A 26,063-nucleotide genomic window follows, 5' to 3' on the forward strand; every position below is an offset into this window, starting at 1 on the left:
CCATCTCTCCCCACCCCCCTTAGCAGATAATCTTTAATCCATTTTCTCAATCCTTGTTCTCCTTAGCCAATGCCCTCATTACAGAAGTTATTGGTTATACCACCTTCACTCTACTATATTCACATCTGCAATCATCCTCCCACCTTGTCTCCCTCAAACAAGACAGTGTCCAAAGCTAAGACTTCTCTATGTGCTGTGATCTTATTCCCTTTCTACCTCCTCCAGAATCCTATTCCATCTCCTGTCATCTCTCTCATCTTCAATCTTTCCTTCTTTGCTGGTTCTTTCCCTGCAGTTTCAAGTCTCTTTCCTAAGGAAGGCTAAGGCCTTGAGTTTACCTCTAGTTACCAATCCTCTATTTTTCCTTTAATGGCCACGCTTTTTGAAAGGAGTTTACACTTCCTATTACCTCTTCTTCACTTCCACTTATTCCTCAACTGGCTGCAATTCAGCTTTCATTCCATTCTCCTACCCTAAAGGAAACTGCTTTCACTAATAATTGTAATGGCAATAAAAAATTGGCAACATTCATCAAACACCTGTTACGCACCAGGCACCATGGAAGCATTCTACTTGTATTAATTCATTTGCTCCTCATTACAGCTCTATGAGGCAAACAGTATCGAAAACCTCATTTTACAGATAAGGAAATGGAAGCACCTAGGAGGTAAATTTTGTCAAGGCCACACAGCTAGCAAGAGGCAGAGTGAGGCTTCAAACCCAAGCAGTGTAGCTCCACAGTCTATGCTCTTAACCATTACTATAATATGGTCATGAATTTTCTTCTGGTTGCAAAACCCAATGACATTTCCAATCCTGCCTTAATTTGATCTTTTATGACACTGAATCATTGCTACTTAAAATTATTTTCCTTTCTTGGCTTTCATACCATTTTCCTCAGTTATCCCTTTTACTTCTCTCGTATTTTCTTGGTCTTTCTCTGTTCATAATGGGCCAAAATAATCTTTCATTTCAGTCTATACATTTTTCCATGGGTGGTACTGCGCTTTTCCCCAGATTCATCTAACGACATTTAGCCGATGGTGCCTGATTTTTTTAGATTCCTGGAGTTATCTCCCTGAGGACTCCTAAATCCATTCTTTGTCCTAAATTGCTGACCCCGTGTATCCAACTGCCTACTGAACATCACTTTGGATGTGCACAGGCACTTCAAATTCAACATACCTCAAGTTCAACTTATCTTCCCCTTTCTGCATTACTTATCCTAGAAAATGACATCATCAAGTATCTAGTCACCATGACAGAAAAATCTACACCACTAGTTTCCATTCTGTCTCTTACTCTCCAATGACTCCACCAGGCTTTTTTACCTCAGGGCGTTACACGATGTCTCTGGCACCTTCCTGCTGGGTCTACCTTTGTCTTGTCCTTTAAATCTCAGTTTAAATAATTCCTCAGAAAAGCTGACTCTAACCGCTTACATGTAATTTGACATCTTTATTTGCATTGTTGTCTACCATAGCAACCTGTTTGCTCTTTGATAATGATCACGATCAGCAATCACTCGTTTATATATTTATTGTTTAGTCCTTCCTGCCAGAGGGAAAGTTGCTGGAGGGCAGAAACCTAGTTAGTTTGTTCATGGTTGAATCTCCAGCACTAACAATAAACTAGGTGCTCAGAAAATATTTGTGGAATGTTAAATGAATGACTAAATCCTCATCCAAATTCTGTTGATTCTACTTCCCACATAACTCTTTACATCCTCTATTTTTTTTAATGTTTATTGATTTTTGAGAGACCGAGAGAAAGAGAGACAGAGACAGAGATGGTGTGAGCTGAGGAGGGGCAGAAGGAGGGGCAGAAAGACAGGGAGACATAGAATCCGAAGCAGGCTCCAGGCTCTGAGCTGTCAGCACAGAGCCCGATGCGGGCCTCGAACCCATGAACTGTAAGATCATGATCTGAGCCGAAGTCAGATGTTTAACTAACTGAGCCACCCAGGTGCCCCTACATCCCCTTTATAGGAAGGAATCCTGCCTTATTGATCTTTGTTTTTCTTACTGCCTGTCACATGGAAGGTGTTCAGTAGATGTTTATTGACTATGGGTACGTAATTATCATCTGGTATCATAAAAAAGTCCAAGGAATTAATATAGGTTACTAAACGTAAAAAAACTAGAAAAATGTCCCCTCTACTTTTATTCCCTTTAAGGTAGTGCCCCTTTATTAAATATCTTTTTCTGGTCTAAATTACTGTTTAGATACTACCGACTTCATCCTAGCATTTCTATGAAGTAAAGGTCAATCATTATTTGTTTTCAGCTACTAGATGGAAAGTCTGATGGATGAAGTGACATGCACAAGGCCATCTAACTGTTGCCATTTGCTCACACAGACTCCTTTTAGCTTCATGTACTTTCTTAGCCTCTCTTACCCTTTCTCACTGTTGAATGCCTTCCACCTTTCCTAGGTACAGGTACTGCATGAAGGAGTATTTTCACGGACATCTTTTCATGATAGGCAAGGCCTGGGTCTTGCAGTCTTCTGTGGTCTCCATAACAATGAACCATACTGGTTGTTGGGGCAGTCCTGGACAAGCTCTACGATGGCAGGGTAAGCCTGGCTGCTTCCCATCCATTGCCTAAACTTTGCTTCCTATTTACTTCTCTTAGTCAAATGAATTAGACACCTGAATATTCAGACATAAAACCAAAATGCTTATTTCCTGGAGGAAATACTAAGGAAAGACTAAAAGTGAAACTCTCTCTCTAGCGCTTCCCCCCAGTAGCTTCTTTAGGATATCCCTATAGGATTTAGAAATAAGGACAGATGAAGATCCAAAAGATGTGGTGGTCTTCATATTCCCTCAGGCATGGTCTGGCTGTACAGGTCATGTGAACTGACTGCTCACAAGGAGAAAGCTGGAGACAGGCATCAGAGTCTCTCTGGGCTGTACGTGACCTGTGCTATCATTGTAAGCATTGGGGTCCTTTTAGAATTCTTGTCCCTCTTGGGTTTATTTGAAACCATTTATATGAGAACTGTATTATCAGGGCCTCTCTACTCCAAAATCCTTCCCTACACGGACATGTACATGTTAATCATATTAGCAAATCCTAAATTCCTACCCAGAATGTCATATTCTTAAACTCATCTACTACCTTGGAGAGACAGAAATTGCTTTTCTCACTCAGTAATGCAATAAACACACATTAAACACTTTATGTGCTAGGTTTCATGCTAGACACCATGGATGCAAAGACCAGTAAGATGGAGTTTTTGACCTCAGGCTCCTCAGGGAACTCACAAGTTAAAGAGGAAGTCAGAAAAGGTAACAAGTAATTATAATCTTTATAGGTGATACAAGTATATTGAGGTGGGAGCAATTAATACCTTGTAATGATGGCCAGAAAAATCTTAAGAGGAATGAACTGACAGGAATTCAATACTGAAAGAAAAGGCATTTTCCACAAGGAATGTTGAGGCTGACAGAACAGCTCTAAAAACTTCAAGTAATTTGGTAGGACTGGAGACAGGCACAGAGAAAGACAGCAAGAGTCAGGCCATAGAAGGTCTTGTATGCCATGCTAAGAATCTGAATGCTTTTGGTAGCCCATCCTGCTTTCCTATAAATAGTACAAACTCCCTAATACTCCTTAATAAATCACTTTCTGCTTTAAACTAGTTAGATTCTGTTTTCTGCTAGAAGAACCCTGATACAATAGGAGAGTGAAATGAATAGATGTGTATTTTTTTAAAACCTCTGGTATCAAAGTGCCAGTATATTTATTATAGGTGGGCTTGCTAATCTATTTTAGATAGATTCATACATATATATTTCTGAAGTACTAGGACTTTTAGCTGAGAGACTATTGTTCATGGTTTTTAGCACAGAAATTATGGCTATATAATCTGCTCTTATATTTAAAGAGGTTTTTTTTAAGTTTTTATTTATTTATTTAAGTAAGCCCTACACCCAACTTGGGGCTCAAGCTCACGACCCCAAGATCAAGAGTCACATACTCTATCCACTGAGCCAGCCAAATGCCCCTGCTCTTGTATTTGAAATGAACTTTCTTTGTGTAAGAAGAGACACTGATTCCTAGAAAGCTTTTCTTTACCTACCAATTTTGAATGTTTATGTCACCACTCTTTCCCAAAATGCATATATTCCCTAAAGACAATATTTATCATCATCTGAGCAGAGGTCATTTATCTTTTGGGTCATAGACCCCTTTGGGATTCTAATAAAATATTATGGGTACTTCACCTGCAAACACACACATAAATGTTTCCCCGTACTTCTGCATACGATATCAGGAGTTTTCAAAAAAAAATTTTTTAATGTTTTATTTATTTTTGAGATCGAGAGAGACAGAGCACGAGCAGGGGAGGGGCAGAGAGAGAGTGAGACACAGAATCCGAAGCAGGCTCCAGGCTCTGAGCTGTCAGCACAGAGCCCGACGCGGGGCTCAAACTCACAAACCACAAAATCATGATCTGAGCCGAAGTTGGACGCTTAACCGACTGAGCCACCCAGTCGCCCCATGGAGTTTTAAGTTAAAGACAAATTTTCCTACCCCTTACTCTCTTGAAGTTCATTCACCAACCTAAGGTCAAAAACTCCTACTCTAAAATCATAGAGGTAGTTTCTTTCCAAAGCCAGCACTGAGACTTCCTTGGACGAAGGGAAGTTCAGTTTAAAAGCAGATCATTTTTAGAGAAATAACTTGCTATATTTCCCATAATCAGAACTTTTAAAAAAAAATTTTTTTTTAATGTTTATTTATTTTTGAGACAGAGAGAGACAGAGCATAAACGGGGGAGGGTCAGAGAGAGAGGGAGACACAGAATCTGAAGCAGGCTCCAGGCTCTGAGCTGTCAGCACAGAGCCTGACGCGGGGCTCGAACTCACGGACCGTGAGATCATGACCTGAGCCAAAGTTGGACGCTTAACCGACTGAGCCACCCAGGCGCCCCAGAACTTTTAAAAAAGTTATTGTTTTTCAAAATTAGAAAATGTTAAACAATTATTTCCCTCTCCCTGTCACATATTCACTCACCATGTTTCGGGCTGAGAATGGGAAATGGGTCTCCTAGTTTCCAGAAGAAGTACATGAAGGTCAACCACAGGAGACAGGAGAAGAGCAGTCGCTGCCTATGCACTAAGAAGGAGGAGAAAGACTAAGGTTAAATGGATCCACATTAGAGAGCTTGCTCTACTTCCAGATATGGAATCATGCTAACTACTATTTGACTGGCTTGTCCACTTGGCAAAGGAATGATGGAATAATACCATTTTTAGAGAAAGCGTATTTATCGTCGCAAGAGGAATTTGGCTGAATTAAGATGTGGGTTAGGGGAGACAGAACAGTAGAAACAGAAAGATAGTTGTGGCCACACAGGTGGCTTAATTATTCATTCAACATTGATTTTATGCCTACTTTTTAAAGATGCTGGTGTGGGGCACCCCCAAACAACAGTAGTTACTGAGAGTAATACAGAAATGAAACTCTCCACAGCCTCAGTCCCCACGAATCCTTGTCTCAATCGACGTGCTGACATGAGCAGGTAAAATACTCACGTTTACAAATACTCACATAGTCGGATGTTGCTCACAATAAAATAGCCAATGTAAAAAGGCACCATGAACACCAGGATCAGAAGGATTACGCACAGGTTCATTTTCCAGTGAAAATAACGGGAACTGAAATGAGTATCAAAGAATATGGCTAAGAGGGAAAGGAGGCAGCAACTTCCACTCTCTTTAGTCTTCCGAAAGATCTCTTGCTCTTTGAATTCAATACCAGATATATCCCATCCAATTAGTCAAGTAGGCTGTTACGGTCTGCTTGTTTATAGAGGTTAAAGAATAGATTATAAAGTTCTGAAAGGTATATATGACCATCCTAACTTCCTAAGAATTTTACCTATTCAAATGAGAATGTTAATGCTCTAGTTATATTCATAGGCAGTGTATAATAACCTATTAACATATACCATCACTGGTAGAATGGCTATTGTTTCTCTTACCACTGGGAGGCTCATAAGAATTAAGAGAAAATAAATATTAATGGCAATATGTGCTATAAACACATAAACATTTCTTACGTATCTTCAATATAAATAAACATTTGATTTTCATGACTACTTTAATGCTTATAAACTGTATTTTATTAACTGACTAAAATATTTTTAGGACTTTTCTAATGCTATGCCTTGTATTCCCATGACTTACACATTCCATAATCAGAAGCCTGTATCTGCCACTCCCCTTCACCCATTTTGCCCAATCCTCTACTGTGGACATTTTTTAAACGACAAATTTATTGAGATATAATTCACCCCTTTAAGATATAACTCACCCATTAATAATCCAATGGTTTTAGGATACTCACAGAGTTGGCAGCCATCACAACACACTTTAGAACATTTCATCACTCCATAATGAAACTCTGTTCCCATTAGCTCTCCTTTCCTCTCAACTGCCCCAGCCTTAGGAAACCACCAATCTACTTTAAGTCGCTATGGATTTACCTATTCTGGAAATTTCACATAAATGGAATCATACAGTATATGGTCTTGTGTCTGGTTTCTTTCACTTTGCATGTTATGCCATCTATCAATACTTCATTTCTGTTTATGGCTAAATAACATTCATTCAACTGTATGGATATGCCACATTTTGTTTTTTCATTCATTAGTTGCGGGACATTTGGATTGTTTTACTTGTAAGCTATTTTTTTCTAAAATTTTTAACATTTATTTATTTCTGAGAGACACTGAGAGACAGAGCACAAGCGGGGGAGGGGCAGAGAGAGAGAGACACAGAATCCAAAGCAGGCTCTAGGCTCTGTGCTCACAGCACAGCTCTGTGAGCACAGAGCCTGACACGGGGCTCAAACCCACGAACAGTGAGATCATGACCTGAGCCAAAGTCAGTCATTTAACCTATTGAGCCTCCCAGGCGCCCCATTATTATAAACAGTGATGCTATGATCATTTGTGTACAAACTTTTGTGTGGACATGTTTCATTTCTTTTTATATTTATACTGAGGAGTGGAATTGCTGGGTCATATGATTACTATTTAATTTTTTGAGGACTGCCACTATTTTCCAGAGTGGCTGCACCATTTTACATTCTCCCCAGGAAGAATGCTAGGGTTCTCCACAAATTCTCCACAGCCTCGCCCACACTTATTACTGTCTTTTTGATTATAGCCACCCTGATGGGTGTTAAGTGGTAGCTCATTGTGGTCTTTTCACGTGCTTATTGGGCATCTGTATCTTATTTGGAGAAATGCCTATTCAGATCCTTTGTTCTTTATCAATGTGTCTTTTTTATTATTAAACTATTAACAGTTCTTTATATATACTAGATTGAAGTCTCCTTCCCGTGATTTATAAAAATTTTTTCCTCATTCTTGGGTTGTCTGTTTACTTTCTTGATAGTGTCTTTTGTATTTATTGATTTTGAACTTACACTTGGGCCTTGTTTCAAAAAGTTTAGTGGTTTATGAGGATATATAAAATACAGAATGATGAAATAAACTGTAAGTAGGAAAAGAAAGGAAAAACATGGGAAAATATAGGTAAAAAAGCAGGCTAGGCCTGATGACAGTTTTGAGAATGCAAACCATAGGATTCTGGAAACTTATATGAGTGGATCATAAATTTAGCTTTAAGCTTTCTAATGGTCGACATCAAATAGAAAATTTGATCAGTTAAACAAGTGACAGTGCTATGGGAAAAAACAATTGCTTCAAGGAAGCATAACTACTACTGAAATTATTACCAAGACCGTAATGAAATTTCTCCAAAGATTTCCTAAAGAAGAAAATGTGAGGGCAATTAACAATGTCTTCAACAACATCCTTTCAAGAGAAAGGTCAAAATGAGTTTCACTGGGCTGTTCCTTACCATTTCTCCTTAGTACAGAGGGCGGGTATCATAAAATAAAGAGCTATTCATTAAAAGCTACACTACAAAATGCCAATATCATTTAGTCTATATATACAGACAGCTTTTTACTGCTCTGGATTAACCCACTATCACAGCATCTAGAGAAACAAAGATGCTGCACATTCTCTGGGCAAGTGTACTTAGTATTTCAGCTCAACTTCTAAAAGCATCGGGAGACAGTTTGAAATGACAAGGGTGACACATATTGCCAATTAAAAGTGAACCACATGTTTTAACTGTTATATGAGCCAAGAGTAAAATGACATTCTCTTGGAAAAATTGAGGATCCTAACAAGATTATATATTTGAATAGGAGACAATACCACTTCTGCTCAGAGGGGAGTCAAAAAATACTCTTGGTTAGGGCCAAGATTTTCCTTTGAAAACTTCTGAACGCAGTCAACACACCAATATAATACATAATCAAGGCCCATATTTCTGTGACATAGTAGGGCCAAATGTTAGCATGAAAGAAATAGGGGTAACTGAACATGTCTTAGTTTACACAAACCCAACCCCCCCAAAAGCACCCAAAGAACAACCAGATTTTAGCAATGCAACTTCCTATACTCTTTAAGATAAACTATTTAAGAACTATACATCAAAGTAACTGAGTTAAAGGTCTTCCTGTATGGATTAATTATAAATGAGTTAAAAGTGGGGACATCATCTACCAAAAACAATTTTGGTTTTAGAAAATATCTGAGGCACAGTCTTTTCTTTTGGCACTTAGATCAGTAGTCAGCAAACTATGGCCTGCCAGACACCTGCTTTTATAAGTAAGATTTTATTGGAACACAGCCATACTACACAGCCATGAACACAGCCATGAATTTGTTTATTCATCGCCTATGGGTGCTCTCACTCCACAGCAGCAGAGCTGAGGAGTTGTAATGGAAACCACATAAGCTGTGGAGCCTAAAATATTATCTGGTCCATTATAGAACAACTTACCGGCCTCTAGTTAGAGAGCAGTGAAAGTTCCAGCTTGTGATAATAAATTTTGGTAATTTTTAAGTTAAAGAACACTGGTCTATTCTTGATAGTCACAGGATCTATATCTTGCTCATCCAAAAAAGGTTTGAAGAACTAGTTTAATAGAAGAGGCAGAACATACTCTTGTTTTATCATACGATAAGCTTTTAATTTACCTATCAAGAGACATTAATTATCAACTCTGATTCTCAAAGGAATCTGAGAATACAGTCTAAGTCTCAAGTGTCAGGAGTCTGAAACAAGTTATACAGCTTAGCTCAGCACCGATTCCTGACTACAGAGTCAAATGCCACCTTATTCTTGAAAGATTTTTCCATGCAGTGATAAAAACTACACAGGACAACACAGAATAGCTGATGTACTCTACACACAACGGCCTAAAAAACCCCAAGCTTCCTGTTTAACAAGAAATACTTTGGACTATAACAAACAACATGTCTGTTATTTGGAGAGGAATAGGAGTTGCTTTTTAAAAACGCTTTAAAGAAGACTTTAAATTCAATCAGACTTGACCAGGTCTGTGAAATCAACAAAGGTAGTGAGAGCTGGAGTTCAGACTTCAGAGAAGCCCATACAGAACTAACTGAGGAATTCTGATCTTTTCAGGTAGAGATTTTTTTTTCATTAGCACAGCAATGTGAAAGGCCATTAGGAGGATTCAAAGAGCAGCCTCAGAACAATAAAAGCTCTAGGAGTGTAGCCTGGGACCTAGGCTCTCTCTCACAGCCTCATTCTCAATGAGCTCAGAGCTAATGGTCAGATTTCTTTTTCCCTATTTCTCACGGTCTGTGTCAAACCAGCTACCAGGTGGCTGGGACCCATATTTGCTAGGATTCTTATAGTTACTGAGACTAAACTAACTGCATGGTAGAATTTTTTCAGCTATGGGATTCAGGTAAGTCTTCTACCATAAAGAAATCTTATAGGTCTCTTCATGAGAAGAGCTAATTTGTACTCACTCACCTGCTATTCAATACTTTTAAGATTTCAAAGATGATGAGCTCAAACATGGTGCACGAAAATGCGAAAGTCACAGAGAAGATCACCTGTACCACATATTGACGTACCTATTAAAAGTAAAATACAGAATACAAGTCATGTCCTTGTGCGAAATATTGAATTGATAATCTTCTGGTTACAAGTCTGACAAAGAAGAAATTCTTAAATCACTGGAAACAGGGCAATAGCAACTTTCTTGGAGCTACAGAAACAGATGGAAGTAGGTAGTATTTCTAAATCATGACGCACTTTTATCATCATCTTGTGGATGGAGAATTTAAAGCACAAGATGAAGTGACAGGGTCAGAAGTAGCACTTGGAATTCATGATGCACACTGATCAAAAAAATGGACAGATGTACACATATATGTAGGTTCATACTAAAAGGGTTTCTTCAACACTCTGCAGGCCTTGGACCAGTTTTGGAACCTCCCCTGGGAGGCCTTCTTGAGCAGAGCAGAATCTCTAGAATCCTGGGCTCTTTCAGACAACAACCCCAAACTCCCTGGGGAAGGTTTAACGGTGAACATCCTAGAAATGATCTAAAAGTAGTCCACAGCCATTGAGCTTACTACTAAATGAGGATTAATTAGGAAATGTCCAGTCTAAGCTGGTGCTTCTATGAATTCAAGACTTAAGAACCAGATCAGCCTTAGCATTTTGGTATTAACTTAGGATGTAAGATTGGTCATTAACACTGAAGGTCAGATACCCAACCTAATGGGAACATTTATGAGACGTAAGTTAAATTCTCTTCCAAAAAATATCTGCTATTGTTCTGTATACTGATATTACTAAGACATGACAGTTCTTGCTCCTAGGCTACATATGACTTGCTTTAAAAAAAAAAAATCAACTGAACTTAAATCATATTCTCCAATTTAAGAATTATATAGTACTCATTTGGCCAAAACTCCCTATCTTGGAAGTGAACATGACCTTTCTTGAACAGAGGCATTTTACTCGCCCACTTTAAAACAATCTAAATACATAGAGTAGTATAACCAAAATGATATCTTCTTACTTCATAGTCCTTAAACAGTTGGCGCATGAAGAAAAGCCATCCAAATCCAAAGAAAAGTATCTGGAGGAGAAAGAAAATTGAATTGTCAATATATGTCATCTTTTGAGAAATGCCTAATACAGACAATTTTATGATAAAAGGTCTGCTAAACAATTAACTTATCTCAGAGATTAAAGACAAGATCCACTTATGTCAAGCCCACAACATTGGGAGAGGATGTTAAAATGCTCTTCAATTTTTGAAGTTATCCATGTTTTAGAACATTGTTTAAGTTAGGCAAAAATAAAATATTTTTTCCTGTAATCCTATGATTATCATTTTAGCCAGAGATGCTAGCAAACAAAAACAGAAACCAGTGATACTTGCTTCTTATATTAGATCCCTGTTTGCAAGTATCTCGAAAAACCAAAACTTTATGGAAAAGGAGTTAAAATTAAAAAAAAGGTAGAAAAACTGATTAAAAAAAATTTTTTTTTCAACGTTTATTTATTTTTGGGACAGAGAGAGACAGAGCATGAACGGGGGAGGGGCAGAGAGAGAGGGAGACACAGAATCGGAAACAGGCTCCAGGCTCTGAGCCATCAGCCCAGAGCCTGACGCGGGCTCGAACTTAGGGACCGCGAGATCGTGACCTGGCTGAAGTCGGACGCTTAACCGACTGCGCCACCCAGGCGCCCCGAAAAACTGATTTTTTAATGTCTTTTCTTTCGTGGAGCTTTCTTAGCTTCTCCACAATCCTGCCTAATCCACATAAAGTGGTTTCCATCTCAGTATAAAGCCAAGAGATTGAAGGATCCCACTTCAGTGGTTTCAGTTTTGGTTCAAGTTGGCATCAGAGATCGTAGCCACAAGACAGCCCTGTTCAGTGCTCCAAAAGCTGGTCTGTTTTTCACTGGTGAACAGAACCTTTGCTACATACACACACTGATACAACTCCTTTTTTTTTTTTTTTTTTAAACAGTTTATTTTTCTTAAAGTGATCTTTACATCCTACATGGGGCTTGAACTCACGACCCAGATACCAAGAGTCAGATGCTCTACTGGCTTAGCCAACAGGTGCCCCATAACTCCTCTTATATGGGTTAAGAACTTTAAAATTCTTTTATGCCTCCCCACCAACTTCAGAAGGAAGTGTGAACTCTTGAGCATGGTTTAGAAGACTCCTCCAGCCTCTTGTTGTGTCCCTCCTACCCACCAAACTCACATTTTCAGCCACATGAAACTGCTTATGGTTCTTTAGACACAATATTCTTCTTTCATATCAAGATTTCTATGGACATTGTCCTCTGACAGGAACTTCTCTCTAGTCCTTACAGGTCTTAATTCTTAGAACCTCTGGAAGGCTGGCTCTGACCTCTTAAAGGTAAGTTGCTCTTTTTATATAATCCTCTTCTACCCTGTATTTCCAAAGGACTTGCCACACAGTTTTGTAATGTCTAATTTAATCACACTTTCTTAGACATTAGACTGTAAGCTCTGTGACGACAAGGATGTTTGAATGTCAATCTGTATTTCCAGCACCCTGTACAATGCCTGGCACATGGCAGACTCTCCATTAAAGTCTGATGAACGGATAGATGGTCCATGGTGAAGGTGGTTTGTTCTTGAACACTAAGCGTCAATTTTTTGGTGACAACTTCAATGTGCTGCGCTAAGTGCTGGGGATACAAAGATGAGTCAGACAGTCACCACCCTCAAGGAGCTTGAAGTATAAGTGGTGAAGACACTAAGTAAGTAATTATAATGTCACATGGGACGTGCGAGGAAAGAAATATACACATATGTAAAAGAATATGGAAGAGGGAGATCGTGTAGGGAGTTAGGGTGGATTTTCTGGAGAATATCTTAGTTGAAAAAGGTTTTATTTTAAAAAAATTTTTTTTTCAACGTTTATTTATTTTTGGGACAGAGAGAGACAGAGCATGAACGGGGGAGGGGCAAAGAGAGAGGGAGACACAGAATCGGAAGCAGGCTCCAGGCTCTGGGCCATCATCAGCCCAGAGCCCGACGCGGGGCTCGAACTCACGGACCGCGAGATCGTGACCTGGCTGAAGTCGGACGCTTAACCGACTGCGCCACCCAGGCGCCCCGTAAAAGGTTTTAATTCAGGGTTAAAACCTGTATCATGTGCAAATTTGGGGATTATATGTATTTTTCTAGGCAGAGGTTCTAAGGTATTTATCACATAGTCCAAGGTTTCTACCACCCCTAAACTATTAAACGACTACTCTCTTAAAGGATGAAAAAAAGCAATACGCAGGTAAAAGACAGGGGATGGAGGTAGGAAGACTGGGCTTTCCTTCCACGTAGGAAAGAATAGGAGGACAGGCACAGAAGTGAGAAAATAGCATGGTATATACATGGGGGAGTATCCTGGGAATATACATGGGTATATACAACACATGATTGGGTGCTGCTGGAAGATAAAATTCAGAGAAGGAAGCAGTTAAAAATGAGACTTAGGAGGAGCAGGAGACCAATGAGTCAGAGTCCTAAAGGCCACCCGAAGGAGCTTGTAGTCTATAGGTGATGAGTCCTATTTTAATAGGGCAAAGACATGGCCCGGTTTGTTTTATATGGAGCACTTTGGTGGCCACGTGGATTTGAAGGAAACAACACTGTAGAAAGAGAAAGTTTATAGAAGGTTGCTGCAGCAGTCCAGATGATAGATGATAAAGGCCTGAATGAAGACACTGGTTGCTGGAGAGGAGGCAATCGATTTGAGTACTTAGAAGGTTAAATCTGCAGGGAGGAATAAAGCTTGACTTGTCTGGAATACACAATGAAGATTGAGGCCACCCAACTTATATAAAGAATATTGGATAAATAAAAGGTCTGGGAACTAGGCTGGGATATTAAGAGAGGAGTTCACTTGCTAAGTGCCTGAGGGCCATCCAGGTCAACACGAAGAGATTATGAAGGCAGAGCTCAGATACACCTGAGTTAAAACCATCTAAGTATGTGAGATCACCCAGGAATAGTATGTAGAGTGAGAAGAGCAACATAGCAAGAAGAAACAGTGGAGGGTAGGAATGGGGGAGAAGAGAGCAGGAGGGAGACAGAGAAAGAGTGGACAGAGACTAGACCCCAGGAGAGTGGAGTATCCTGAAACCAAGGGAACAGAGTTTGAGGGAGTGTTAAATGAAGCAGAGGGACAATAAAACCAGGACTGAATATTGTTCAAAGGATTTGCTTAACTTGAACGTCAATGCTGACCTTAAGGAAAACAGTTTGAATAGTGAAATGGGGGCAGGAACCAGACTGCAGGTAGGCTGGGGGTGAAAAGGGTAAGGCAAGGGAAACAATGAACACAAATTAACCTAGCGAGAGCCAAGAATGAGAAATACCAACAGCATTTTTCACAAAACCAGAATAATACTAAAATTTGTTTGGAATCACAAAAGACCGTGAACAGCCAAAACAATCTTGAGAAAGAAGAACAAAGCTAGAGGTATCACAATTCCATGTTTCAAGATAGACTACAAAGCTGTAGTAATCAACACGGTATGGTACCGGTATGAAAACAGACATATAGATCAATGGAACAGAATACAGAGCCCTGAAATAAACCCTAGCTTATATGGTCAATTAATCTACGACATAGGAGGCAAGAATATACAGTGGGGAAAAGCCAGACTCTTCAATAAACGGTGCTGGGAAAACTGGACAGCCATATGCAAAAGAATGAAACTGGACCACTTTCATATACCCTACACAAAAATAAACTCAAAATGGATTAAAGACCTAAATTTGAGACTGAGATTATTTTATTTTATTTATTTTATTTATTTATTTTTTTTTTTGAAAATATTTTTTTTTCAACGTTTATTTATTTTTGGGGGGACAGAGAGAGACAGAGCATGAACGGGGGAGGGGCAGAGAGAGAGGGAGACACAGAATCGGAAACAGGCTCCAGGCTCCGAGCCATCAGCCCAGAGCCTGACGCGGGGCTCGAACTCCCGGACCGCGAGATCGTGACCTGGCTGAAGTCGGACGCTTAACCGACTGCGCCACCCAGGCGCCCCTAGACTGAGATTATTTAAAAAAAAATTTTTTTTTTAATCTTTATTTTTGAGAGACAGAGAGACAGAGCACGAGCAGGGGAGGGGCAGAGAGAGAGAGGGAGACACAGAATCCGAAGCAGGCTCCAGGCTCTGAGCTGTCAGCACAGAGCCTGACGCGAGGCTCGAACGCACGGACTGTGAGATCATGACCTGAGCTGAAGTCGGACACTCAACCGACTGAGCCACCCAGGCTCCCCAAGACTGAGATTATTAAATATTAAACTCCTAGAAGAAAACACAGGCAGTAATCTTTGACATTGGCCTTAGCAACATTTATCTAGATAGGTCTCCTCAGGCAAAGGAAACAAAAATCAAAATAAACTATTGGGACCACATCAAAAAAAGATTTTGGACAGCAAAGGAAACCGCAAACAAAACAAAAAGACAACCTACTGAATGGGAGCAGATATTTGCAAATGATAAATCTGGTAAGGGGTTGATATCCAAAATATGTAAGTAATTTATACAACATCCGAAAGGCAAATAATCCAATTAAAAATGGGCAGAAGACCTGAATGGACATTTTCCCAAAGAAAACATACAGACATGTGCCAACAGACACATGAAAAAATGCTCAACCTCACTAATCATCAAGGAAATGCAATTTTTTTAAGGGAAATGCAAATTAAAACCACAACAAGATATCACCTTATACTTGTAAGAATGGCTACTGTTAAAAAGACAAGAAATAACAAGTGATGGCAAGGATGTGGAGGAAAAGGAACCCTTCTTGTGCACTGTTGGTGGGAAAGTAAATTGTGTAAAATGGTATGGAGGTTCCTTAAAAAATTAAAAACAGAAATTCCATAGGATCCATTAATTCTACTATTGGGTATTTACCCAAAGAAAACAAAAACACTAATTCAAAAAGATATATGCACTCCCATGTTTATTGCAGCATTATTTACAAACCCCAGGATCCACAGATAGATGAATGGATAAAGAAGATGTGGTGTGCGCGCGCGCGCGCACACACACACACACACACACACACACACACACTGTGGAATGTTATGCAGCCATAAAAAGGACGAGATCTTGCCATTTGCAACAACACATATAGACCTAGAGGGTATGAGGCTAAGTGAAATTAAGTCAGAGAAAGACAAATACCATAGTATTTCACTTATATGTGGAATCCGAAAAAACAAGACAAACAAAAAGCAGAAACAGACCCATAAATTCATAGAACAAACTAAAGCCTGCCAGATAGGAGGGAGTGGGGGGATGCACTGGATGGGTGACGGGGAATGGGAAATACAGGCTTCCGGTTATGGAACGACTGTCACAGGGATGAAGATACGGCCGAGGGAATATAGCCAATGGTATTGTGATAGCAATGCATGGTGACAGAGGGTAGCACAGCAGAACTCCCAGACTGGTGCAATCACCATGCTCTCTTTTGTACACCTGAAACCAAAGTAACATTATGTATCAACTATACTTCAATTAAAAAAACAACACAAAAAAAATTCTGACTGCTCAAAAAAGGCTGGAAAAGAGAAAACATTAGATAGTAGCCTAAGGACAAATGTGGGGAAAGAGAAAGTTTATAGGTCAAGGGGAAGAGAGGAGTAGAGTAAGGGGATAAACACGCAAGAAGGAACTAATGGGGCACTAGAGGAGGAGTTGTTGCATCTAGTATTCCCACGGTAACCATCTTGGCCACAAGCAGTTTTGCTGCAAACATTCTGCTGTGTAATATGCCATAAGGCAGTTTTGCTGTAAAAGATAACAGCAAGTTATCAGTTTGGCTCATTTCTCCATCGATGCAATACATCCATTTTTATATTATATATAAATATATATAATTTATATATATATAGCCCTCAGAATGGTCTATACAGTGACACAGTTTTGTACCCACACTGACTGTAGAACCTTGATCCATCCATCGGCGGACATGTGGCCGTGCACCAAGAACAAACAACAGTGAGGAAGGCATTCAGGGTTCAATGAAAAGATCAGTTATAAATATACATCCCGGTATTTGGAAACTGACACATCTCTTAATGAAAGAAGAAATTTTAGAGGAAAAACAAAAATATGTAATACCAAATGAGGAGACAAATCAACAAGCAAAAAAAAAAAACAAACAAACCAAAAAACACGTATAATGCTATGAATGAAATACTGAAGATAGTGCTTAGGGTACAATCCACAAAATGAAATCATTTATTTGCCTAGTATTGCCAAGTGTGCTATGTTACACATTTTGGATGTATTCAAATATTTTATATCTCACAATAAGGTCTATTTAATTTTGTTATCCATTTTTCATGTTTTATGATGTCCTTTTATTTTTTTATTTTTTTTATGATGTCCTTTTAAATGAATGTCCCGTTTTATTTTTGTAAGTTTATCTTTTACAGCAAAATTGCCTTATGGTCAATCAATTATGTGGTGAAAATACTTGTGGCAAAGATGCATACAGGGAAACTGAATTGAAGGTATTAATGATTTATTATGATTAGTGGCAACTATCCTTTATTGACCATGTACTATATTCCAGGACCTCTAAATACTTAGCATTGTAATGTCATGAAATCATAAAAACCTACAGTATGTGTCATTATCCTCATTTCAGAGAAAACTGAGGTTTACAGAAGTTAATTCATTTAGTAATTGTCAAAATCAGGATTGAACCTGAAGTCTGTGACTGATTCCAAAGCTTGTGCTTATAACCACAATAAAGCTGCTCTAAGATCAAAGGCACAGGTAGAGAGGATGTCCTTAAAAAGGAGCGGCGGGCACCTTTTTTTCTGACCAGGGAGGAAAGCAGCTGGAAATGGTTGTAGACATACATTAACTGCTTAGATTAAGACCTACGGTGTAGAAGGAGATCAGATCTTTTTTCCTCACTTTTATTGATACAGTGGGAGGCAAGGTTATCTGCCAAGAGTTTAAGAGATGAGGCTGGAAAAGGGGCTTTGAGGACTGATACAGATTCAGAAATGATGAGGGGAATAGAACAAACACCTGGTTAAAGTCAAGAAAAAGAACTATTTCAGACTTCATGTTATCATTTATTTAAGTAGGCTCCACACCCAACATGGGACTCGAACTCACGACCCTGAGATCAAGAGTTGCATGCTCTATCGACTGAGCTAGTCAGGCTCCCCGAAACTTCATTTTAAATAAATCTTTCAGGTCATACAAAACAGGAAAAAATGAGGAAGAGGTATTTCTAAGGTAACTAATATTTACTAGGCCTCTATGCATCAGCAGCTGATTTAGATGCTGGGGAATACAGCATAGAACAAGAAAGAGAAAATCCAGAACCTCAAGAAGTTTATATCTAACAAACACACAAATAATAGTGATAGAGGCTAAGAAGAAAATAAACAGGAAAATGAGACAGAAGGTGGCTGGAATGGGTGCTATTGTGACGGGGTAGGGAGTCAGGAAAAGCCTCTCTAAAGTGACATTTTTACTGATACCAAAATAATGAAGTAGCCACATAAAAAATGGACAGACAACAGTCTACACAAATGATTCTTTGGTCTTAGTTCCTCGTTTATAAAGAGCATTAAATATTTAATATTGCATATGAATGCATGTGTGAAAGTTAAAGTATATGATGTAAAATACCAGAAAGCCACTTTCTTGCTTCCATTTATCAATTATATCCGTGTTAAAAATCTTAAAGGCTACAATACAATGCCAATTTCTCCACTCACATTTTTAAAAAATTGAGTAAAAAAAAAATTGAGTAAAGAAAAAAAATGCTACTGAAATATTGTCATTTTTCTTGAGTTGGTAGTAGAGCTAAAAATAAACCTGAATTGTCACAAAGGGACAATTAGAAAAGCCCTAAGAAAAGTTAGAAAAGAGAATTATGGGTCCAGATTTTTGTGCATCAATGTATTTGAATATTATGCAACCAATAAACCAATTATGAAAACCATATAAAGGATAGTGAATTTTAAAATAAAAAGTTATATTGGGGCGCCTGGGTGGCTCAGTTGGTTGAGCATCCAACTTCAGCTCAGGTCATGATCTCATGGTCCGTGAGTTCGAGCCCCGTGTAGGGCTCTGTGCTGTCAGTTCAGAGCCTGGAGCCTGCTTCAGATTCTGTGTCTCCCTCTCTCTCTGCCCCACCCCCACTCGCGTTCTGTCGCTATCAAAAAAATGAATAAACGTTAAAAATTTTTTTTTAAATAAAAAGTTATCTTATTAGGGCATTCCTCATTTCATAATTTCCGAAATGTTGTAATTAAAGTTTTTCAAGAGACAAGGACGATGCTCCATTCCAAAGACAGAAGCATTAGGATGAAGCAATAGGAAAACTGGATCAAAGATTCAGTTTCCCTTAAACCCTCAAAAGGAACTGTTTCTGTCGTTTGCCACTTGAAAAAAAAAAAAAAAGAAAATATACTCTAAACGCTGGGAGATGACGGGGGTGGGGTGGGGTGGGAATCAATAATTAAGATAATCTGAGCTTCTACAAATATTAACAGCTGGCCGGCAAATGTGTTTAGTGCTTGCACTTAGAGGGAAAGGGAATTCAGCTTTGAACAAGACAGGACCTCAAAAATTAAATTAATAAACAAAACATAAATATCAGTGCTACGAAGAAAACAGAGTGGCTTAGCGAATGAAAGCTGGTAAAAGCTAGAGACCCCCTAGACACAGCTTCTATAGAGCAGGAGTTAGTGTTTTATTTGTGTTTGTACCCTCGGAGCTTTATACAATGGTCAAGTCTGCTGACTGTACGAATGAAGGTGCCCGATCGGTAAGAAAGGAGCGTCGGGAAAAGACCCGAAGAGCGTGTGCAGCAGAAAGAGGATTAAACGATGAGGTGTTGGTGCACAAACGAAACCTTCCACAGTACTTTTAAGATCTCTTAGCTGACCGCGGCAAATTCCTCCAAACCCGGATTCAGGATTTGACAACTAACCAGCAAGGTCCCCACGTGTCCCCAGAAACCGGCTCCAATTGGCTTGCTGCGCACTCCGCGCCCGGAACCACACTCTTCCCCGAGCCATGGGTCAGCAGCGCGGTCCAGAAGCTTCGGGGCGCTTTGGGGACCGCTCCTTTCTCGCGGCACCGGCTCGGAGCACCGAAGCCGCCTAACTCCCTCCAAAAGTGGACGAGGAAGCGGGGAGATGGAGGCTGGGTGGGGGCACGGACGGCCGCAGGACGCCTCCCCACTACGAGGGCGAGGGAACCGGACGCAGCAAATCCCACACCCTCCCCGAGCTCTGAGAACCGATGAGGCGGGCCCAGGCCGCGGAAGAGGAGAGCGAGACCCCGGGCCAAGTCGGCATCACCGAAGCCCCGAGAAGATTCGCAAAAGAGGCTCGAGGGTCCCGGGGCGGGAGGCAGTAGCTCACCTGGGAGGTAATCATGATACTGGAGTCGATCAGGAAACTCATGGCGAAGTGTAGGGAGGCCTAGTGCCCCCGATTCCTCCTCCCCGTGTCCGCAGCGAGCTTGGGCCACTGGCCCTCTCACACAGGCGGCCTTCGCCCCGGGTCCACCCGCGGGACCGCAGCTCGCCAGCCCGACGCCATCAAGCTGCGCCCCAGTCAGCCAATCCGTGGCTCTACCCAGAGCTTCCCGCCCCGGGCCGAGGGTGGGCGGGGCGAACGCGAGGCGCTTGGAAGCCAAGGGGGCGGGGCCAGGGAGGGGCCGTTCTGGGGGCGGGGCTTAATAGAGAGGGCCTGGCTAAAAGGAGCGAGATAGAATTAGGAGGTCTGAAAACCCAAAAGCTGATGTATTGCAAGGTAACATTTAATTTGTGAGGCTGAAGATGGGGGCGGGGGGGGGGCTGAGCTAACATCTTTTTTTAAGTGGTAATTCCATTTTCTAATGGTCATGGCTAATAAGATGAAGTTAATGATTATAATGAGTTAGGTGATAATTCAGGCATCGTGTTTTAGATGTTACAACTTATACTTGGCTATACAAACAACTGCATCATTACAAGTGAGGAAGAGTGGAAAGGCAGATGATATTTTTAGCATATATAATTAGCCAAGTAATTTCTGATGTAATAACAAAAAAAAAAGCACACCGTGTATAACAAGAGAGTGATAATCTCATTGTACTTGGTACCCATCAGCCCACACATTGAGTACTACGCTCTTTGTACCACTCTTTAAGTGGAACAGAAATGAATCGGAGCATGCTCAGAGGTGAGCCTGATGGAAGGAACTGAAGTAAGGAGACTCAGGAACATGATAGCTGTCTTCTTGTGAAAAGAATGGGTAGAATTGATATGGCCCCTGGAGATAGATGTAAGACAAAGGACTGGAAGTTAAATGAAGCTTGATTTAATTCAAAACAAGGAATAATTCTTTAAGGGTCTGAAGATGAGTTATTTTGGGAAATGGCTTGAAGTTGCTCAACTATAGACTGAATCACTGCTTCATCCATCCAATACTCATTTCATGAAGGCCTCACTGCTGTGAGGCTTATCCTATCCCACTAGGGCTCTAGCTAGTTCTCGTAGTTCTTGTAGTCTCCTAGCACTAGAAGCGGGCTCCAGCTGATGGCAATGGCCCGCTGTGGGAAGAGCTACAGTCAATACCCTGAAGCAGTCTTGAGTACACCTGGCATTGAGGACCTGAGCGTTTAGAGTACTGTAATCTGAGTAGCCGAGACTCACACATTTATTACACACGGGGGAAGGTGTCTCTCTTTCTTGGAGTTGAACTCTGCCTTTCTAAGCAGCCCAAACTACCTGTCAAATGTCCAATCCCTTATCCAGAAGGCTAGGGAACAGTGGGAGTAGCCCTACTATGGGAGAGTCAAACCAGATACCTTTGTGTCCTTGGCTACAGCTCTCAGGGATGCAGGTAGATACCAGCACAGAGGCTACTGTGTAGGCATTTACCTTACGCGTGATAAATTGGAATCTCACCTCACCGAGATTCAAGGCAGTGTAATAGTGCAGAATTCTGGGAGAGTATATTAAGGCAAACAGTTTACCTTGGTGGCTTACTGGGATGTATGGTGGGGATCAGGGTCTCAGTGAACTTGGCATAGCAGAGAAAGGTATGCAGTCCCACTGGCCCCAGCCCTGTGCAAAGCTTTGAATGGCACCATTCAGGATTTTCTCCCTTGTAATACCTGTTTCCAGGTCAAGGATGGGCCTGGGTGACCCAGAGAACTACTACCCCTTGCTTTTGATTGCAGAATGTCTCCAGAAACCTTCATACTAGATTAATATCCACTTGACTCACCTCTCAAAGCATTGGGAGGGATGGCTGAAACTGAGAGGCATGAGTTTTTGCTTTCTTGTCCTCACCTTAGCTTCTCTTTCCCATTAGAGCTATTACCAATCCCCATGACCAACAGTGACCTCTGAGAGGGAGGGAGAGCTCTCCTCTCAACCCCTCAAGACCAAGTGCACAAACCCTTCCCTTCTCTGTATCTCAGTGGAGTCTAAGGTACAGCGTTTAACAATAAAACTATGCTAGTCATATGTCACAAGATGATGACAATAATTATATCACATAGAATAATATATTTATCATGGTGATAATAACCAATACTTACCAAGTGTTTACTATGTGCCAGATACTATTCTTAGATCTGATAATAACTCATTCACTCCCTGACTTACTCCTGACTTGCCTCTATATGGCAGACACCATTGTTCTGTTTCTTTGGAAGCATATTGAGCACATTGGCACTTATTGGATACTGGGCCTAAGAGAGTGAGGCTCAGGCAGAGAAAGGAGTTCCTTTTTCTTTCTATTCCAAGCAAGAATCTTTCTCTTTTCAGCATTTGACATTGAAATATCCATTTTCTTCACAGGAAGCCTCACCTCCTATGGACAGGGTGGGATCCTGCCCTATGTCCACAACTGGACAAGAATGTGGAAACGTAACCGTTCATTAGCAGTACACAAACAACAGCAGGAATTGTTTTCTTATACTTCTAAATTTGTAGGATTATGTCTTTATACTTGCAAATCAAAATTTGTCTAGATTTTTTCCCCCCTGGTACATGATGAATTCCTTTCAATTTGTGTTTTCAGGTCTTTTATCAGCTTATTAAGGAAGTTTCCTCCCATTACATCTTTGATGCTTATGGTTCTCTTGTCCTGACTCTCCTTCAGGAGGATGCATATTTATGTGTTGGATTTCTGTTGCCTTCTCTCCATATCTATTATCTCCTCTGTGATAATTTTCATGCCTTTGTTCCTTCTCTTGGCATTCTGGGAGAATTCCTGGTATCGATTCTTTACAATACTGATTTGGCTTTATGTGTTGCTAATTCTGTTCTTTATTCTTAAATCCTATTGTGGCTTTGCTTACTGACCGACAGCTCCTTTTCCAATTCAATGTACTATCTTATTATCTTCTGTTTCATCTCTTGCTTTACAGAGCCCATGTTTTCTTAATTTTTTTGAGAGCACAAAACAGATTTTAAGCTTACTTTTATTTTTTAAGTAAATTGAAATTACACTATTCTTTTACTCTTGGTGTCCACTGTTGGTTTTCTTCTCGTGTCTCTGAGACCTTTCATAGACTCCAGGTGGTTAGCCATCTCTTTATTGTTATTTTCCTTGTCTCTTACTCATCTGTAAAGATGAGAGTCCCATCTGGCCCAGTATACACGTAGAACTTAACTAGACACAGTAATTAGCTCAATTTTTAAAAAGTCAAGAAGAAGGGTCTTTGACTACTGGATAAGTATCTAAAAAATATTTAAAGGGGGGCTCCTGGGTGGCTCAGTAGGTGGGGCATCCGACTCCGGCTCTGGTCATGATCTCACAGTTTGTGAGTTCAAGCCCCACATTGGGCTCTGTGCTGACAGCTCAGAGCCTGGAGCCTGCTTCAGATTCTGTGTCTCCCTCTCTCTATCCCCCTCTCCTGCTCATGCTCTGTCTCTATCTCTCCCTCAAAAATAAATAAACATTAAAAAATTTTTTAAAAATATTTAAAGGAAAGGCAATTAGTTGGTAATGAAGAAAAGATACAAAGTTGTCCTAGAAATTACGGCTTCAGTCTGATACAATCATGAAAAAAGATATTGGAGAAAGTTGAAGTTCTGATCTGAGAGACATTAGAGATGTCCATATTTATCATAATCCCATAAGAAAATCCCTTGTCAACTGTGTCTGCCTTCAAGACATGATTGAGGATTTTTGGGTCACATTATATTCTTTTGGTTTGGCTCACTTATATTTATCTGATCTCATCCATTTTCTGGAGGTTTTATTAGTCTAACTCAATTCTGGAGATGCTTTGTTCTTTCTTCTATCTATATAGGTCCAGCCATATAGGTTCTTTCTTCCAGCTATATAGGTCATCTATAAAGATGATAACTATAGTAAGTGAGAAAGATAGAAAAAATGCCCCTGGAAAACCTGGATGAATTAGAAAAACTGAACAGTGTTCAGGAAAGCTGAGCATTAGAGAGCGGAAAAGCCCCTCAAAACTCTGTCCTAGCCAAAGGAGTCATGACCAGACACTATCATTGGCTAAGGGCTTCCCTCATGGTGCAATCCGGAATTAGCATTTTTGTTACCGTCTATTCAAATCCTACCTACTTCCAAGAGCATTTGGAGGAGATTAAACCACATATCATTTGTACAATGAAAGCATTAAAACAAAGGAAAAGGAACCACACTTGATGTCTTTACCTCAAATCTTGCTCCTCTCTAGTTCATTCTTTCCACAGGAGTTGGAACAGTCTGAGGGAAAGTGACCAATAAAAATATGGTGGAAGTAATGGAATGTGTCTTCTAAGGTTAGGTCATAAAAGACGTGGAAATGTTTGCCTTGATCTCTTGGTTCACTTGCCCAAGGGGAAATCAGCCACCAACTCACAAGACCCTCAAGTAGACCCAAGAGCAACCAACCTGCCAGCACTAACTTGCTAGTCATGTAATCATGTGAGTGAGTGCGTCTGACCACCCCAACCGCAGGCCCCATCAAATTCTGACTGCAACATCATGAGAGACCCCAAGCTGCTCCAGAATTCCTGACCCGCAGAAACTGTGAGAGATGATAGATGGTCATCGTTGTTATAAGGCACTAAGTTCTGGAAAGATTTGTCACTCAGCCACAGATAACTGATACATAAATCATCACAGGTGACATTTTTACTAAATATGTGCATGGCATAGCCTGGAGTTCTATCCTTGTAGCCTTTGATTTTCATTTCTTTACCACTCACTGTTCAACTGATAAGCCAAAGCAACAGATTTTAGATTTTTGTTATAACTGCATCTAACCTCAGTTTCTATAAATCTACAAGGTATTGCTAGATCCTATATGAGATAAATCTTGAGCTATCAGAGGACTAACACAATAAAGTTTATTTTTATTTAACTCAAAGTTCAAAAGTCCAAATAGAAACTGGTAGGGATGGGAGGCCCTCTGATCTACAATCATTCAAAGACTCTGACTGCCATCTTCAACATAAGGCTTCCAAGTTTGCTCTGGGTGATGATATCCAGCAATTCATATGAAAATCTCCACCACCACCCCCCTTCCTTTATTTATGATAAAGCAAGCCTGCCTGCCTTCAAGCCTGGAACTCCTGGAACCTTTAGGGAATCTTTCTCAGATATATTCCTATGTAGTGTCAACTTCCAGTACATCCCTTTGGTGATGGAAGCATTTGCCAATTATTTCCTTCCTGCCTCGGGAGATGTCTCAGTCCTCATTCATGTGTTCACCAAACATTACTATGTTCTAGGCCCCATGCTAAGTACTAATATTCAGAGATCCAAAGGATGAAATCTCTGTCCTAAAGTTGCTTGCAGTTAGAAGAGAGAAAAGCAAGAGAGAAAACAACTTGATAAATGCTATGGTAGAAGTGCACACAGGTATCAAGGGATCACAGACAAGGGAGCAACTAACACTGTCTTGGGAAGTTTGTGGAATTTGATAAAGAAGGAGACAACTGAGCTGAATGTTGAAGGGTGAGAAGGAGCTGACCATGGAGAAAAAGGTAGGCCAGGACAGAGTCCTGAAACATCACGGAATTCATTCGTCACCATGGGCTAGGCCTGTCTGTACTGGGAACTGGCCAATGGTCCCAGAAGGCTAGGACACATACACATGGGTGGATGTGGGAGATGAGGCT

The 26,063-nt window shown here is 40.3% G+C and overlaps 1 protein-coding gene across 1 annotated transcript in view; it reads right to left on the bottom strand.

The window, feature by feature from the left end:
- LOC124515258 (Golgi pH regulator) overlaps positions 1 to 20,528 on the bottom strand; it is a 60,704-nt gene extending 40,176 nt beyond the window's left edge. The window contains exons 1-5 of the mRNA XM_047083980.1: positions 20,347 to 20,528; positions 10,947 to 11,006; positions 9,887 to 9,990; positions 5,565 to 5,671; positions 5,028 to 5,129 (exon numbers count right to left, since the gene is read on the bottom strand). Coding sequence (XP_046939936.1) covers positions 5,028 to 5,129; positions 5,565 to 5,671; positions 9,887 to 9,990; positions 10,947 to 11,006; positions 20,347 to 20,388 — 415 coding nt within the window. The 5' untranslated portion in view covers positions 20,389 to 20,528. The remainder of the gene's footprint in view (positions 1 to 5,027; positions 5,130 to 5,564; positions 5,672 to 9,886; positions 9,991 to 10,946; positions 11,007 to 20,346) is intronic.
- Positions 20,529 to 26,063: the final 5,535 nt, after the last annotated feature.

Source organism: Lynx rufus, unplaced genomic scaffold, assembly GCF_022079265.1.
Source record: "Lynx rufus isolate CCGP_SWC_20201006 ecotype Redwood Valley unplaced genomic scaffold, mLynRuf1.p SCAF_2, whole genome shotgun sequence".
Lineage (NCBI taxonomy): Eukaryota > Metazoa > Chordata > Mammalia > Carnivora > Felidae > Lynx > Lynx rufus.